At 44.5% G+C, this 17,288-nt stretch overlaps 1 protein-coding gene across 1 annotated transcript in view; it reads left to right on the plus strand.

The window, feature by feature from the left end:
- Window positions 1–17,288, plus strand: part of ephb3a (eph receptor B3a) — a 51,258-nt gene that overhangs the window by 13,908 nt on the left and 20,062 nt on the right. Inside the window, exons 3-9 of the mRNA XM_033650837.2 lie at window positions 1,794–2,466; window positions 4,524–4,679; window positions 9,543–9,878; window positions 12,139–12,263; window positions 16,264–16,420; window positions 16,629–16,737; window positions 17,041–17,093. Of these exons, the coding sequence (XP_033506728.1) occupies window positions 1,794–2,466; window positions 4,524–4,679; window positions 9,543–9,878; window positions 12,139–12,263; window positions 16,264–16,420; window positions 16,629–16,737; window positions 17,041–17,093 (1,609 nt within the window). The remainder of the gene's footprint in view (window positions 1–1,793; window positions 2,467–4,523; window positions 4,680–9,542; window positions 9,879–12,138; window positions 12,264–16,263; window positions 16,421–16,628; window positions 16,738–17,040; window positions 17,094–17,288) is intronic.

Consider the following 17,288-nt stretch of genomic DNA (forward strand, 5'->3'; position numbering starts at 1 on the left):
CTAAAGCCCAAAGTCAAAAGGCATGAGAATGAAACACATTTTTTTAGTCATTTTAGCTCTTTAGCAGAAACGGTTCGTAGTGGTTTGTGTTATTGTTCACTGCCACATGGACAACATCCTTTGTTCTTTCAACAACCAGTTGTGTTGTTAATGTTCTAACTGGGTAACTAGCGACTTGAAACCAGTTCCCATTTGAATGTCAAACGCAGACCACTGTCGCGTGCTGGTATGGAGAGTTATTTCCTTTCACGCAGGTGCAAAATGTACGTGCCAGTTGGCCGTCGGATGTAGTCTTTGTGGTGTCTTCATTGCAACTTTTTGGCCGAGACACAGACGACGTGAGGCAGCCTTCCTCTCCACTAGTTCTTTTCTGTCGGTTTGGTGTGTCTGGGCTTTTACACTCTCTTCTTGACAAGTCCATCCTCCTCTTTTGGGTCGCTTTGCAGTGCAGGCAGTTGTTGCCAATACTGGAATAGCAACTTTCAATGCAGAATTCTTCACCATTGATTCAGGCCTTCACGGAGGGGACGTGCACACGCATCCTCATTTATAGAACAGCCAACAGGAACGCCCTCTCTCTGACACGACCTTTGATTGGCCCAAGTCTCCTGCCAAGGGCAAGATTTTCTAAAGCCTGAAAGCAGAGCCAAGAGGAGGGGCAGAAATCCTGTTTTCTCTCAGTGCACTTGAATTACAATATGCTCAGTAGGATATTTGCCCAATGACACCACAATAAAACTGCCTACCCCAGCTTTAAATGGCTATTTTTAAAGCCTCGTGATGTACAGAGACAGCAGCCTGTCTGGTATATTAACTACAACAGATGCAAATATCTGCTCTCGGGTTTTATGTGTAGGCTTGGGAAAATATATACAGTATATAATATATTCAGCATTATAACCTGAAGTGCTCAGGAGTGCTGCCACGGTGCAATCACACTGACAGCATTGCATTTAGATGGCCATTTTAATAAATAACTCACTGTTTGCATTATATATATGTACAGGGAAAGTTTCCATTTAAAGTGAACAGTTTTATGCTCTCATATCTCTTCCAGCACAGATAACACATTTATATGATATAGAAACCGAGTCTCCTCTTGAGGCCATTTTGATTGCACTGCAGCAGTTAAAGCTACGAGCGCTGCTGTATATAGGTGTGTACACAGATTTTGATTAATGCCTAACCGACACATTTGTGATGATCTTAGCTGCGAAACATTCATCTTTTTTACAAACCTCCACCATGTGATCAGCATCTCGACTGTTAGACAAACAGGCCTAATGCATGAAATGTGTTTTAATGGGAAAATGTTTTCTATTAATAGTCCATAATGATTGGAATTTTCTGAATGATTCATGTAATTAGAAGCATTTTAGCTGCAAATTATTCCTCACAGGCCACATGTACACAGCCGCACTGTGGGAACGTGTGTGTTGGCGTGCATGTGCTGCATTTTTTATACTCTGTTTATAGCAGGCGTCACTTTGCTGTTTTGGATGCCCTCTATGCTTGAGTGGTTTGCATTAGGATGCACCGCGTTTAACATTGCTCAATTTTAATTAACAACATATTGGATAGGGGAGTTTCTGCAGCTCAGTTGTTGCTGAATGAGAAATAGAACCGCTGTCGCATTAATAAAACGCATTAGATAATCAATTCGATTTAGTCTAATTTTATCCCTGAACCTTCTCTTCTCTGCTTTGTCTTTATCAGCTTGCAGTATTTAGTTGTTCCAGACTCCCTGCTGTCATCTCTTCCTCTGTCACAGTGCCTCTCTGTTGTCTCCACAGTGGGAGGAGGTTAGCGGCTACGACGACTCCATGAGCCCAATCAGAACCTACCAGGTGTGTAATGTCCAAAAGCCCAACCAGAACAACTGGCTCAGGACAGACTTTATCCCCCGCAAGGGCGTGCTGCGTGTCTACGTGGAGCTCAAGTTCTCCGTCCGTGACTGTGCCAGCATCCCCAACATCCCCGGCTCCTGCAAAGAGACTTTTAATCTGTTTTACTATGAGTCCGAGGGGGACACAGCTACAGACACCAGCCCTCTGTGGAGGGAGAACCCTTATGTGAAGGTGGATACTATTGCCCCAGATGAGAGTTTCTCTCTGCTGGAGGCAGGTAGGATCAACACCAAAGTGCGCAGCTTTGGCCCCCTCTCCAAGGCTGGCTTCTACCTGGCATTCCAGGACCTGGGCGCCTGCATGTCTCTCATCTCAGTCAGGGTTTTCTTCAAGAAGTGCTCCACTACTATTGCCAATTTCGCAGTCTTCCCTGAGACCGCCACGGGGGCAGAAGCCACCTCCTTAGTGATCGCTCCTGGGGCCTGTGTGACCAACGCTATGGAGGTGTCCGTCCCTCTGAAGCTGTACTGCAACGGGGACGGGGAGTGGATGGTCCCTGTGGGCTCGTGCACCTGCGTCGCTGGCTTTGAACCCTCTGCGGATGGCACTCAGTGCCAGGGTATGTGTGTTTAACAGACATTTGGACTTTTATTTAACCAAACCTCCTTTATATGCTCAGTGCAAGTCACCTCAGTCTGTGCCCTCTTCTCTGCATTTATTGTGTGGCTCCTGAAAGGGGGTGAAGGAGGGTGGAGGAGAGTATGAATTAATGAGGTGTTGCAGAGAGGAGCAGCATACAAATATTGCGAGAGCAGGACGGGGAGGGAGAGAAAGATAGCGGGAAGGCACAAAATAGAGAGCTAATAGATTGTGCGAGAAAAATGCAGATAATAGAAGGGAAAGGCGTCCAGAGTCCAGAGAAAAGAGATATTAACAGAGAAAGGGAGATTAAAAGGTGTGAATTGCCAGAGATGGGATGGGAACAGCAGCCAAAAGGAGAAGAATGAAAAGAAAGGAGGGGGGCTGCAGGAAGTCAAAGACAGACAAGCGAAGCCTCTTCTCACCTGGGCGTGAGAAATAGTGTCTAACATGCGCCGGAGAGCTCATTCGTTGCCATTTGGCGGCTCAAGGTTAAAAGCTTGCCGCCAGCGCCTGATAAAAAGCTCTCCAGGGCTTCAGCCAGCGGTTTGCGATGAGGAAGTGTAATTTCCTCCGCGGCCTCCCGTTAGTTAATCTACAGGCGGCCACACTCATTAACACCATTCAGACCAACGTGAGCCAACACTGCCACGCTAACATTAATCACTCAGACATTTCATTTCTTACCTCAGTCTGGCCGCTCGCTCGCAGCCAAACGCCGCATGAGATGGAGAGAAGAGGAGGGGAAGAAGAGGAGACAATAGATGTGGAGGGGGGGCATTGGAGAGGGAAACATTAGTGTATCGAAAACAGGAGAATCATCGTGCCCTCCAAAGAGGTTAATGGATTGAAGCAAGACTGAGGTGTGATTCAGCACCCTCTCAAAAACAGGCGAGGAAAACAAACAAATAAAAGAAAATGATGATGCACTGTGTAATAGAAGAAAAATAAATCAGATCACAGAGTGTAGAGCCTAAAGGTCTCACTGAATTATGGGAGAAAAAAAATTCATCTTGGCTTTTTATTGCACGGTTTTAGAGCTACAATGCGGCGGCCATTAGCTGCGCTGATTTTCCTAAAAGTGCCATTGTTGGGAATTAGGGTGGAACTTGTGCTCAAACTGAAAGACCACTTAGCCTAACTAGTTAATCACACTCTATCTCTCGCTGGCTGGGGGTTTTATGAGCCCTCACGCTGACAGGACAGATGTTTGCCAGAGACCCCGCTTTTACACCACCAGTTAGGAATGTGGCAAACAGTAAAAAGTGGGGCTCTGGAGGCGGATATATCCAGACCTTTTGCTGCTAATCCCCTTTATCTGAATCCTTCTTTAGTGCGGGCTTATGCTGGTTTATCCTTAAGACTCGATATCAGCCAACCTTCAGCGTGACACTTTGGAATTCAAATTAATCGCTTGGACACATCGTCTGAGATTACAGCACTTTGTATATTTTCCTGATAACTCTCCTGAGCTAATTTACGTCTGCTCTGATGTCCCCTTCATTTGAATTGATTTATTGGCTTATTATGGAGCTGTTCTGCATGCATGTGGAGGCCTTGTTTGTATTCAGCCGTGTGGTTTGGAGAGCTGAGGACACAGCAGACACTGATTGATGGGTTTAGGGTGTATCCCTTTTCTCCGAAGCATTCTCCATCCCTGTTTGTCTGACAACAGCAATCTCCTGTCAGCGGTCTATCTTCATCTTCATCCTCCTTTTCCTCCTCTTCAACATGAAACTTAGCTGTCATCCCGGCTCTCTTTTTGGGGGAGATTAATGTCACCCGGTGGAGGGAGTGAAAATGAAAGAGCACATGCAAATGTATAGATAAGACCTCATGCTTAAGTGTTCGCCATCTCGCACGTACGAATCAGCTCTTCTCTGCATAAATATTGAGCGTCGCAGGTGCTTCACAGGAACAGTTTTTGTTGTGTGACAGATGTGACAGCCGCTTGTCTTTTAGATAAGTGACAGCACAGAGTGTCTTTGTTTTGTTTTGTTCTCATTGTCCTTTTTGTTTTCTCTCCCGCCCATCCAGCTTGCATCCCAGGGACCTTCAAATCCAAATTCGGGGAGGGATCCTGCGCTCCCTGCCCGTCCAACAGTCGCACCAGCGCACGAGGCGCGAGCATTTGTCCCTGCCAGAGTGGTTTCTACCGCTCTGACAGCGACCCCCCTGACTCCGCCTGCACCAGTAAGTCATCCTCCACTGCACAGGCTAAAAATCTTCAACTTAGCTGAGAAAAGTCGGACGAGTGGAAACAGTTGGTGAATAATCAGTGCCAGGTTTCATCTGTCATTGTGTTTAAAAGAACAGTTCACACCAAAATCAAAAATACATACTTTCCCTCTTACCTGTAGTGCTATGTATAAACCTAGGTTGTTTAGGTGCGAGTCGCTTAGTGCTGGTGATATCGGCCGTACAGCTGTCTGTCTTCTCTCCAATATAATGGAAGTAGATGGCGCTCAGCTTGTTGTGCTCAAAGCGCCGAAATTTGAACAACCCAACACTGGGGCTGGGTATTTTTTATTTTTTTTAAATTATGATATCAGTACCAATACCAGGCCCCTTAAAGTGATACTGATACCAGCAGAGTACTTCATTCCATACCCATACATGTGAATGTTATGGTGACAAACACACTGTCCTTGAGTTCACCACACCACAGGCTGTATGGGTTGTAGCTGCTGCAGTCATGGGCCAATCACACATGCAAACAAAACCATACAAACAATTTTTTATTTCTAGATCTAGCCACAAAAAGGATCGTTGACTGGAGCAGTTTTCATACTACTTGCTACTGGGTTATTTCAGTCGATGTCTTAAAGGTATGAAGTATTGATTCCACGACCTAGTCAACATCAATGTCTCTTTACAGAAATCATGACTCGTTTACTCAAGATAATCCACAGACCTTGTTGTGAGCAGTTTCATGTGGAACTTTTTTTTTTTTTTTTTTTTGACCAAACTACACCTGCCAACTGTATAACAGAAGGAAGCGTGCATCTACTGCTAGCTGCTAGCTCACCTAGCACCACCGAGCTAGCTAATGTTATAGCTCAGCCGCCACTAACATTTACATCTCACACTGTCATGAGCACCAGCCTCTTGTCCATGAGTAGATGCACTCTTAATTAAACTGCTCACAACAAGGTCTGGGGATTATTTTGAGATTATCTTACCATGATTTCTAAAAAGAGACATTGCTGTTGAGTTTTTCAAATATATATATTTTTTGGCGCTTTGAGCACCACAAACTGAGTGCCATCTAGTTCCATTATATTGGAGAGAAGGCAGACATCTCTAGGGCTGATATCTACAACACTCAGCAACTCACACCAAAACTATCTAGATAGATAAATGGCACTACAGGTAAGAGGAAGAATATGTATTTTTGATTTGGGGGTGAACTGTCCCTTTAAAGTCTAAGTAAAATCTTAAATTTGAAATGTTTTGCTAAGAAATCTGCGTACATGTCCGTGGTGTTTGTTTGACTTCATCACATATACGATTACAGGACAGTACAATGTGTAGTGAAATGCTGGTGTGCTGGCTGCAGAGAGCAACTAACAAGTAGAAAAACATGAAATAGAGTATTACAGTGTAGTTTTTGGCCTCAACTTGAATGAACAGAAACAACAGATTTAAATGAAATGACAATGTAAATCAATATGACAGTGTGAAAGGGATCGCATGTAGTGATGAACCTCTCAGTTTTCAGTGAGAGGACTTCACGCTACCTCCTCAGCATCAAACAGAAGACATAAAGTTAGCGATTAGCTGGTGCACATAGCGGAGTGTTTAGTAGCTAAAGAATCAGATATTTCCCCTGGGAGTTGGTCCATGTTTCAAATGGAAATTTTCTGTTTGGTGGTAACTAGTCCAGTCTGGTGCTGACCGCAGCGTCCACGTTTGTTCTGCACGGACAGGCCTCTGAGAGAAGTTGCAGCGAACGTGCTGATGGAGAGCGACATGTGCTGCCTTGACCGTGTAAAATCACCCCCCAGGGGCCTTTCGCCGCGTTAAATGACACACAGGGCCCCGCAACTGTCTTCCCCAGATTCTTGTCACAGGAACACTGTGGACTCTGACATTGACCAGCGCGCACAGACAGGCGGGCAGGGACTCAAGCACCACCTCCGACTCAACACGCAAACACACACAAACACACAGGCCTGACAGTTCTGTCCCTGCGGTCTGTCAGAGCCTGTGCCAAGCAGCCTGTGCTTTGTGTTGGAAGCGGTGTGTTGCACAAGAGAGGCTCAGCCAGTCAATGGCCGGCAGCTTGGGCTCAGCGTGTGTTTTAGACGGGTGTCCAATTAGAAGAGCCTCCACTCTGAACTGTGTGTGCCTAATTAGAAATGACAGGGCGAGCGAAACGCTGCTCAGGGCAAGCCGGCCGAGGGGCTGAACTCAGAGGACAGGCAGATTTGGCCGACAAGAGCTGATGGCCTGAGAACCTCCTTTTCTTTTCCCCCCTCTCTGCTTTGAGACAGGTTAGACTTTCTGCCGCTGGAAGCTTAGAAGGAGAGCCCTTCTCTTCTTTCACTTTAAAAGGATGAAAAGCAAACCAATCTTTGTTGCCTCCCTCTGCGGTTATCATACTTTATCCAGGTTTCAAACACTCCTCACTCAAAACGCAGCACTTCTTATTGAACTGAGGTGGCCTTGGGTTATACTGATACAAGAACATGAATTTCTATCAAGAGTGGATTAGCCGAGTTTCACGAGCACCAGGAGGGGTTATGCATAGCGATGGACGCGAGTTACAGTGCAGAGCTGTGTGGGATTGTGCTTTTCATAAAGGAACATGACTTAGTGATGAACAGTGGAGTTCTGCTTGTGCATGACAAGTCGTATTTATCCTCCTGTCTCAGAATATATTGATTTATTAATTTGTACCAGGAAGGATTCTGCCTTGTTGTTATGGTTTTACCTGTTTTCATGCCTGAGGATTTGTTGGGGGCATGTTAAGCAATCTAACACATTTATTTGTCCAAAAGGATTTCATAAAAAGAATACTCTTTGACTGTGTAACCGAATGAGTATAAAACTATGGTGAAATCTGCTGAGCCCAGGATGTCTGCGTGCAGTCGGGGTGTACAGAGACGTCATTATCTGTATCTGTTCAACCAACGGAATTATCTGTCTCTGTATCTGTGTCTAACGCCTACCATTGACGTGGTAATAACAATCACTTACCGTCCCTGTTATATGGCGACTGATCCTGCCTCTGCTCGGACACTAAGGGGCTCCCAGACCTCATTTCAGCTGCTGTTCAACTTATTTGAGTTAGCCTCTCACTGCTATCAGCTACATTTTATGTGGTGGGTTGTATGCATAACACGTCGTTGCAATGTCACACCTGTGCCGCCCATGACCCCGTCCTGTCGGCTGTCCTTTTTATACAGACATTGGTGCTGTTACTATCTCTGATGCCGCCTGAAAGACAAGACAACTCTGTCCCCGCTTTCCGCAATTGTACCTTTTTACAGAACAGTGAGGCGGCATAACAGCATGAAAATCCCTCCTTGAAAAGCAATGTAAAAGGGGCTTTAAATTCCAGTAATCCTGGGTATGTATATATTTTCTACTTGGTTTTTAAATGGAGGACATTAACACAGACTACAACTAAAATGACAGGTTTTAAGCATCATTTAGATGTATATGTTGCGAGGGTTTGAAAGACATCAAGCTGCCACACTTGGCTTCTTGTTTCCTTGAGGGAAAACTAGGAACTATGATGCAGGGCTGCCCCCTAATAGTCGACCAAATGTTAGTTGAGCAGAAAGGTCATTAGTCGACGCATTCATCGACTACAAACATGACATATCGTCTGAGACATGTAACTTAGCACAATCATTACTGCTATGCTGACAGCGTCATTAACAGGGGGCTCGCTCAGTGTGTGACGTGCACTTCGTTCATTAGTACGGTTTTGTATTTCTCTGTAATGTAGCACAGTGTTAACAATGTTACTGATACTATTCTTTCTCACACCTTCAACTCAAACCGTTGTGTTGCCCCGCCCAAAATATACAATTTAATAATTAAATTAATATCGTAAACATGCGGGCGACTAGTCGACTAATGGCCCTAAATGACGACTATTGGTTGACTAGGAAAATTCTTTAGTCAGGGGCAGCACTACTATGATGACCTCCCTGCCAAGTGGGTTCACTCAAGCTTACTAGAAAGTTCCCAGTTACTAATAATTTCTCTAAGACATTGCTTGCAATAGTCCACCTTCCACTCCAGGCCTTCTCACTCTCTCTTTGGCTCTCTCAAACACACGTACACCTTGGTGGGTGCCTTAGCGCTCAGTGTCGTCTCTGTCCTTGTTTCTATCCTCAGCACTGACAGTTTTTGCCACTATAAAGCATAAAGTTGGCTCTTAACCAGTCTGTATTAAAAAAACCCTGACCTGTACATCACTAGCGCTAAGCTCTCAGCCTGCTCCCTTCTGTGTGGGGGCGTTTGCAGAATATGGTGCTCACTTTTCAGTACTATATAGTAAATGATTCGACTAGTTAGTGAAATCAAAGCAGTATGTTGCAAACAGAATGGGCATTTATATTTTGTGGTCATCCACAGTGATATGAATCAATTTGAAGGAACAGAGTGGCTGAAAAAAACATGTCAGTCATACTTTGTCTGTTTACACCTCATTATCTGTGCTTTACCAAGTAATGTATTGGGATTCAGGTACATCTCCGGTGTGCAAATGTGTTATCTGATCATTTTCAATGTTACTCAAATCATGTTAATTGCTGAAACTCTGTGTTGCTGCTATTCATGTCTACGTCTCCCTTGTGAAAGAGATCTCCCCTCTCGTGGGACAAAACTTGTTGAATAAAGGTGAAATTTAAAAAGATGAATAAAAGTGATTTCTTTACATGAAAGGCTTCTTTATGTCGCCTTCTTACAGACATATTAAAACAAAGATAATGTAAGCACTGCATAGGGAACATGACTAAAGCCTCAGTTGTGTATTTTTCCTCTCTGTCTGCCCACCTTCTTAAACACCTACGTGTGTGTGTGTGTGTGTTTGTGCAGCGATCCCTTCTGCGCCTCGCAACGTTATCTCCAGTGTGAACGAGACCTCGCTGTCCTTGGAGTGGGAGGAACCCGAGGACACAGGCGGGAGGAGCGACCTGGTCTATAACGTGGTGTGCAAGAAATGCCTGCGGGACCGGAGCCCCTGCACGCGCTGCGACGACAACGTGGACATCGCCCCTCGCAGGCTGGGGCTGAGACAGAGGAAGGTGGTGGTGAGGAATCTGCAGGCTCACACCCGCTACAGCTTCGAGGTGCAGGCTGTCAACGGGGTTTCTGGGAAAAACCCCACCTCGCCCAGCTACTCCACGGTCAACATCACCACCAACCAAGCCGGTTAGTAGTAGAGGATCTGTCACTGGCGCTGGACGTGTCCACAAACCAAGTTAATTCATAGAGATGCTCGGATCAATACCACTTAACATCACGATGAAAGAGGCTGGTTAGTGGATCCTAAGTTCAGTCAATGTCAATGAGCGTCTTAATGAGCTCTTAGTACCCAGAGCAGTATGAACAGCCACAATAAACATCGTTGAACGGGCTCAGGGAGAGCGACAGATGGAGGACTCTCAGGTGGAGCTCTGTTTTGCTGAGGGACTCACAGGAAAGGCAGATAAAATGTTAAGTATACTTTATATCTCCGCTGTCAGCACACTGTCAACCAGGCGTCTAACGTTACATCACTGACAATGTCACCTTTCAGCATCTCCACTTAATATTTGCAGTGTCATCATCAACCAAACTGCTCAGCACCTTTCACAGACTGTAATTACTCTCCCAGTTAACCTGCACTTAATCCACCTTTCTGCAGTTTATGGACCCCGGACAATGACTGTCAGTAGAGTCACTTTCAGGCCTCACAAATCAATAAACCGCAGAACAGTGAAGGTGACACGTGTACCATTTTTCTTAAACCGTTCAGGTTGAGGTATTTTGAATAATAATTATCTTACTGTGATGGTTTGTGACTTCGAAAGAGAGTAATCTTGGCAACTTTAAGGGACAATCTCCCGACTCACAAGTGAAGTAACTTTCTACAACCTATAGGGACAGTTTTTCCCTCTTACCTGTAGTGCTGTTTATTACTCAAGATTGTTTTGGTGTGAGTTGCGAGTGTTGGAGATATCAGCCGTAGACATGTCTGTCTCTCTCCAATATATGGGAGCCAATAGGGCTTTTTCATTGGCACATTCTGCTGCAGCGAGTCAAACCATGCCTCACTGATTTTAGTTTCCATGCTCGAGTCAGACCATCTCTGGAGTAGGGCAAAAAGCATGTCCCACCACCTTCAAGTGGTCAGGGGTGACACCGACTGACCCCTGACAACCCCCATGTGAGACTCAACTCATGTCTGTACAGGAGACCAGAGAGAAAGGCGTTCTAAAGTCTCTTGTGTGTTCAGCTCTCAGTACTTTCAGCTCTTCTAACTGAATCTCTGTGGTTTGGAGTTCAGTTCGCTCCTGCGTCCCTGTTTGTGTTTTAGGTATCAGCATTTTTTTTTTTTACTGTTTCATGTTCACTCTTAGCTGCATGGGTGTCGTGTAAAGTTACAGCTGGTGAAAGCTTAACATTTCCTCATTTTGGTGCTTCACAATAAAAGCTTTCAAATAAGAAAATAATGGGGGATTTTTATTGTGAAGGATTTATAGGAAATTAAACCACACTCACTGTTAAGCACAGGATTAGCAGAACTTTGTTAGTCAATAAAACAAGTCTACTAACACAGCAGGGAGGAAAGTGAAAGCAGAAACAGCCACAGTGAGATGTTGATGAAGAGCTGCAGACAACAGGCTCTGCAAGCAGCTCACCTCCAACAGGTAAACTTCTTTTACCTGCCCATCTGCGCGATGGAAAAATACTCACAGCAAGATAATAGAGTACTTAAGCTGTGGATCAAGCGGCTGCTTTTAAAAGTCATCCCTCACGACAAGCCTGATATCAGTTAAAGACACACCTTTAAGCAGGTCGCCCTGTTGTAATGAACCCAGTCAAACCAAGCCAATACATGAGTATGGAAAACCCCTATAGGCTAGATGGCATTTGGCTTTTGGTGCTCAAAGTGCCAAAAATGCATTTAAAAAAACTCAATAGATGAACTACACCCCCAAACTACATCACAGCACAGATGGAAGCATCTACTGTTAGCTCACGTAGCACCACTGAGCTAGCTAGGGCACCATTATTGTTTACATCTTGCGTTCACAAGCATGAGTCTCTCGTCCATGAGTAGATGCACACTTCCTTCTGTGCAGTGATACAGTTGGCGGGTGTAGTTCAGTAGAAAGAAAATAGTTCCTGCTTGAAACGACTTACAATAAGGTCTGCGGATTATCTTGAATAAGTGGATCTTGCTTTCTGGAAAGAGACATTGCTGTTGAGTTTTTAAATAAAGTTTTTTTACGCTTTGAGCACCACAAGCTGAGTGTCATCTAGTTCCATTATACTGGAGACAAGGCAGACATCTCTACAGCCGATACCGCCAACACACTGCAACTCACACCAAAACAATCCCGACTGATAAAAACATTTCTTGATTCTGGGGTGGACTGTCCCTTTAAAGTGTACTCTAACCTGTGTCCTCTCTGATGTCCAACAGCACCGTCAGCAGTGCCCACCGTTCATCTGATGCGGTCCACCTCAGACACTCTCAGCCTGTCTTGGCTGCCCCCCGAGAAACCCAACGGGGTCATCCTCGACTACGAGATTAAATACCATGAGAGGGTAAGCTCTGACTTTTTAGCCAGTGCCTCAATGTAGGTCACAGTGCTCGACTTATTGACTCTGAAAATCTGCTTTTCCAGTTCTGTGCAGAGAGAAGCATTTTTATGGATGTTGAAAAATGTAATATTGAAATGTGATGTGTGTGGGCCCCCCACACACATCACATTTCAATATTACATTTTTCAACATTGGCAGAGGCTGAAAATGCCTATTGTTGGAGAGTATGGGCTGGTTGGAGTCAGCAACTGGTGATGGAAAAGCTGCAACACTGTTTTGATTAGATTCCCTAGTAAAGCCCTGCTGATATAAAATGGCCATTTTATAACTTTTTATGGTAAAACCAGACGGACAATAAATATAGCACTGCTCTAAAAGAATGCAGGGGCTTGTGTTGGTATCAGTATGGCCAGCTTTAGTAATTGGTTCATTTGTTTGAAGGCTTTGAAGGCCAGCAAGATGCATTTACCGTATTAATGTATTTGATTAGCCAGTTTAGGGATTTGCTGGATGACTTCATATTGAATTGTGGCAAAAGTTGAGCCAGTTCTACTTTTTTTTTGCTGGACAAGTATGCATTTTGAAATTAACTTTCATATGTTCAATACTCATATGAAAATAAATCTTTAACAAAAGCCCCAACTCCGAGTTGAGTTGGCTGAATGTAGCTTGGTGTATTGGAGCTCCAGTTGCTGCTGACTGAAAGAACTGTTCAGCTAAACTGTGATGTAAGTTATGTTTCTTATTAGTTCAACGCTTGTTCAGAATAATGAACTACTGAACGGTGCTAAGTGATTAAATATTGCAACTTCTGAACACAGCCTTAGACCTCTTCCTAACTGATGCAATGCAAACAAGCAGATTGTGTCAGTTTTTTTTCCAATGAAGACATCCTAACCTGCTCTCTGTGTCAGTGAGCAAGCTGACCGTGATGCTTGTTTGAAAAATCACTCGCCCTAGCTTTATTTTTGCAAAGTTTTGACAAACTTTTCCACCTTCAACTTATTTAAACTGGTCAAAATCATAGACTGGCAGCATGGTGGTGCAGTGGTTAGCATTGTGGCCTCACAGCAAGAGTGTTCCTGGTGGGGGAGCCACTCTGTGTGTAGTTTGCATGTTCCCCCCCGTGTCAGCGTGGGTTTCTCTCTGGGTACTCCAGCTTCCTCCCACAGTCCAAGGACATGCAGGTTAATTGGTGACTCTAAATTGTCCGTAGGTGTGAATGTGAGTGTGAATGGTTGTCTGTCTCTATGTGTCAGTCCTGTGATAGTCTGGTGACCTGTCCAGGGTGTACCCTGCCTCTCACCCAGTGTCAGCTGGGATAGGCTCCAGCATCCCTGTGACCCCTAATAGGATAAGCAGTTACAGAAAATGATTGAACGAATCATAGACTGTGTAAAAACATACACTTAGATAAAAGAATCTACACTGATGTCCTGGCGTCCTTGATGTTTCTGTTTTCCCTCCAGTCAGCTGTCAACATGGATGAAGAGAAAATGATTGAAACTTAAGACTATTACATGAATTCTGAATAAATAGACACTTAATCATTTGCAAAGGGAGAAATCACACCTGCGCCAAACGAAAGGTCTCATCCCCTCCTTGGGCTGCGATATTGGTCATAGTAAATCTGGAGAATTTTTTGTTTTCCCTCCGACAGAGTTCAATCACTTGCTGTTTGTTAGAAAGAGGTGTTGGACTTTGTCACTTTTGATAAAAGTGACAAGTACAGGATCGGGGTGAATGTTAAAATGTTGTGTAACAGTAGCACAATTAGAGAAGAGTCATGAAATAAGCAAACTCACTCAGTAATGTTGGTTAGCAATATGTAGCTTAAAAGAAATACCGGTTGTATATAAATTAGGCGTACTTCCCAAAGTCATGGAATTCCACAGTCACATTTTCCAGGCCTGGAAAAGTCATGGAATTAGTAAAAATCATTGAAAGCTTATAAAAGTCATGGATTTTTTTGTGTGTGTAATGACATTGTTACAGTAATCTTCTGTGGATAACCTTTCACATAATGTAAGAAAAACTGCAAATGGCATTCATTTTCCGTAATCGCTTATCCTGTTAAGGGTCATGGGGGGTCTGGAGCCTATCCCAGCTGACATTAAGTGAGTTTCTCTTCATCCATGTTGACTGCTGACAAGAGGGAAAACAGAAAAAGAAAGATCGAGGATGTCAGGATGTCAGAGACTTTGACACCAGGCTGTGTGTTGGGACTGAATGTCCTGCATCTAAGTGTTTATTTTTACACAGTCCTTTATACAGTCTATGATTCATTCATTAATTTTCCGTAACCACTTGGGGTCACGGGGTGGCTGGAGCCTATCCCACCTGATATTGGGCAAGAGGAGGGGTACACCCTGGACAGGTCACCAGACTATCACAGGGCTGACACATAAGCCCTTTTTAAATAGGAATGTGCAAATTTGCAGGAAAGCCCAATCAGTCTTCTTTCAGCATTGGCGGTATAAAAACAAAATCGGGGAGTGTGGCAAAATGCCGCCTGCCTACTTTTGTTCATACAGAATGCACCTTTTTCGGGGCAATGGGGGGCATGTAAGTAACAAAATGTGTAGCTCAGCGCCTGGCATAAACAGTGACGTACTCAGAGGGAAGCCGCGGCTGGTCAGTCCCTCGGTGGTTCTCTCGTAAGTCAGCCTGTTCTTCACCGTTCCCGTCATTTGACGGTTAATGGCCTCTTCGTTTGTGAGGACAAGGTGGGCGCACAATTCCTTGTCTCCCCAGTTGCTCATCTTTACAGTGTTTGTCAGGTTTGCGTTTCCCTCTTGCTACTAGCTGCTCGCTAATTCCTGCTATCAGCTGTTTCCTGTTTATCCACCGCCAGTGGCTCGCACGTGCAGCGTCATCAACAGCTCCTCCCACAAGTCTTCAACAGCCCCTCCCGCCACCCTACGAGGCAGAAAATTGGGCACTTCGGATCAACTTGCCAATCCGGCTCTGTGTGTCTAAACACTTGCAGCTTGCCGGCAAAATGGCCCAACATTCGCCAAAAATCTGGCAGTGTAAAAGGGGCTAAAGAGACAGACAACCATTCACACCTACGGCAATTTAGAGTCACCAATTAACCTGTATATCTTTGGACTGTGGGAGGAAGCTAGAGAACCTGGAAAAACCCACACTGACACAAGTGCACACCACCGTGCCGCTTAAATGAAGCGCAAGATGAGAGGTTAAGTCAGCATACTTGCCCTGCAGTCATGTGGTGTTGGAATAATCGGATAAATGAGTTCCCATCTGTGGAAATCACATGAACGCACACTCAAATCAGAACAACAACTCAGAAAGTTGGCGAAAATTTGGGGTTTATGACTTTCCGAGTTGATGTCATATTGTACAGAAACATGACAGACGAAAGTAAATGTTTGGTTGATGTTAAGAAATGTTTTTATTAAATCATGTTTGGCATTTAAGTTCTTGCTAACATGTAAGTAGTAATATGGTATATGGTTGTGACCCTTAGTTGGTATCAACATAGAGTGAACCTGCAAAGTTAGAAAAGGTGTTTATTAGCATTAATTCTGAAAACAAAGGTAAAGCAATTTTTGTGGTTTTAGGGAATGTTCCAGTTCAAACTGTTTGACCATACTTGGATAGCAACATCTCTGAGCAATGAACTACAACACATCTGTGTTGTGGCGTTCATGTTGTTTCCACATTAGGACTTAAAAGCTCCTGAACATCGAAGTTGGAAGAACACTTTCCAACTTTAGAAATAGGACCATCCGTGTAGCACCTGAATGCAGCATCACTCTTTCGGTTACAGTGCAATAAGGTTAGCTAACATGGGTCTTACCAGAGGGAGAAAAGCTGGAGCAGCAAAACCTCTGAGTGTGTTAAAGTGAACAATAGTGAATTCAACTTTTCATTTGTGAGATAAACATTGTTATTTCTTCTTCTTCAGAAAATTCCTCATCTGAAAGTCATCAGGAAACTCTTGCCTCTGCTGCTCTAACGGTTCTTTGTTTCACTTCAGGGCCAGGCCATGTCCCACACCGTAACATCCCAGCACAGCTCAGCCAAGGTGGAGGGGCTGAGGGCTGCCACGCCCTACGTGGTGCAGGTCAGAGCTCGCACTGTTGCTGGATACGGACGCTACAGCAACCCCATGGATTTCAGCACCAGCCTCCACAGTACGCTCACCCTCCCTCCTGCTTTACAGTCCGCTCCTGATGATGTGCTGCTACAGTTTCCTTAATAAGGGTTCAAGCTTAGTAGTTTTTGTGGCCGCCTTAATTGGCAGCCATTACACTTTCAGCACAGGCCACCCTTTAATCTCTTAAGAAGGATTTCATCTGTTATTTCCTCCTCCTTTGTGTCTGTGTGCGGTGTTTGCTCCAGGTGACCCTCAGAAGTCGGTGCAGGACCAGCTGCCTCTCATCATCGGCTCGGCCTCCGCGGGTCTGGTGGTCATTGTAGCCTTGGTGGTTATCGCTGTAGTCTGTCTTAAGTAAGTGTTTGATTTTTATTACTGACAGCCTGAACTACATGTTTCATTTTGTTAGTTAGACTCTGAACAAAGGGGCTCATTAAATTTTAACATGCTTTCAAAGGGTGTATACTTACTCTTTAGCTTCAATCAGGAGCTGGGAGAGGGAAGAAAAAAAAACAGAGCTGCCCTGAGAGTTCCTTCCGTGGCAGTCTGTGGTTTCATCTGATAGCCAAGTTAGATATTAGTTTCATTCGCTGTACCTGCAAAGGGTCAAGACTGATTATGTGAATGTGACTTTGTTTATTTGCTGCTTGTTTACAGGAAGCAGCGCAGCGGCTCGGAGCTGGAGTACACTGAGAAACTGCAGCAATACAGTGAGTTTGTGTGTTCAGCTTGGGAAAGCTTTGGTCATGCCAGTACAGTTAACCAACTGATTCAATCAATTATCCAATCACCTGATTGAGTCAGGGAACCATTTCCCTATTTGCACAGAGGAGGTCCCCACCATGTTGTCTGTCTGATGCTTGTCACGACACTTCTTATAACGTGAGCTTTGGGAGATTTGATGT

This window comes from Epinephelus lanceolatus, chromosome 12 (assembly GCF_041903045.1).
Source record: "Epinephelus lanceolatus isolate andai-2023 chromosome 12, ASM4190304v1, whole genome shotgun sequence".
Lineage (NCBI taxonomy): Eukaryota > Metazoa > Chordata > Actinopteri > Perciformes > Serranidae > Epinephelus > Epinephelus lanceolatus.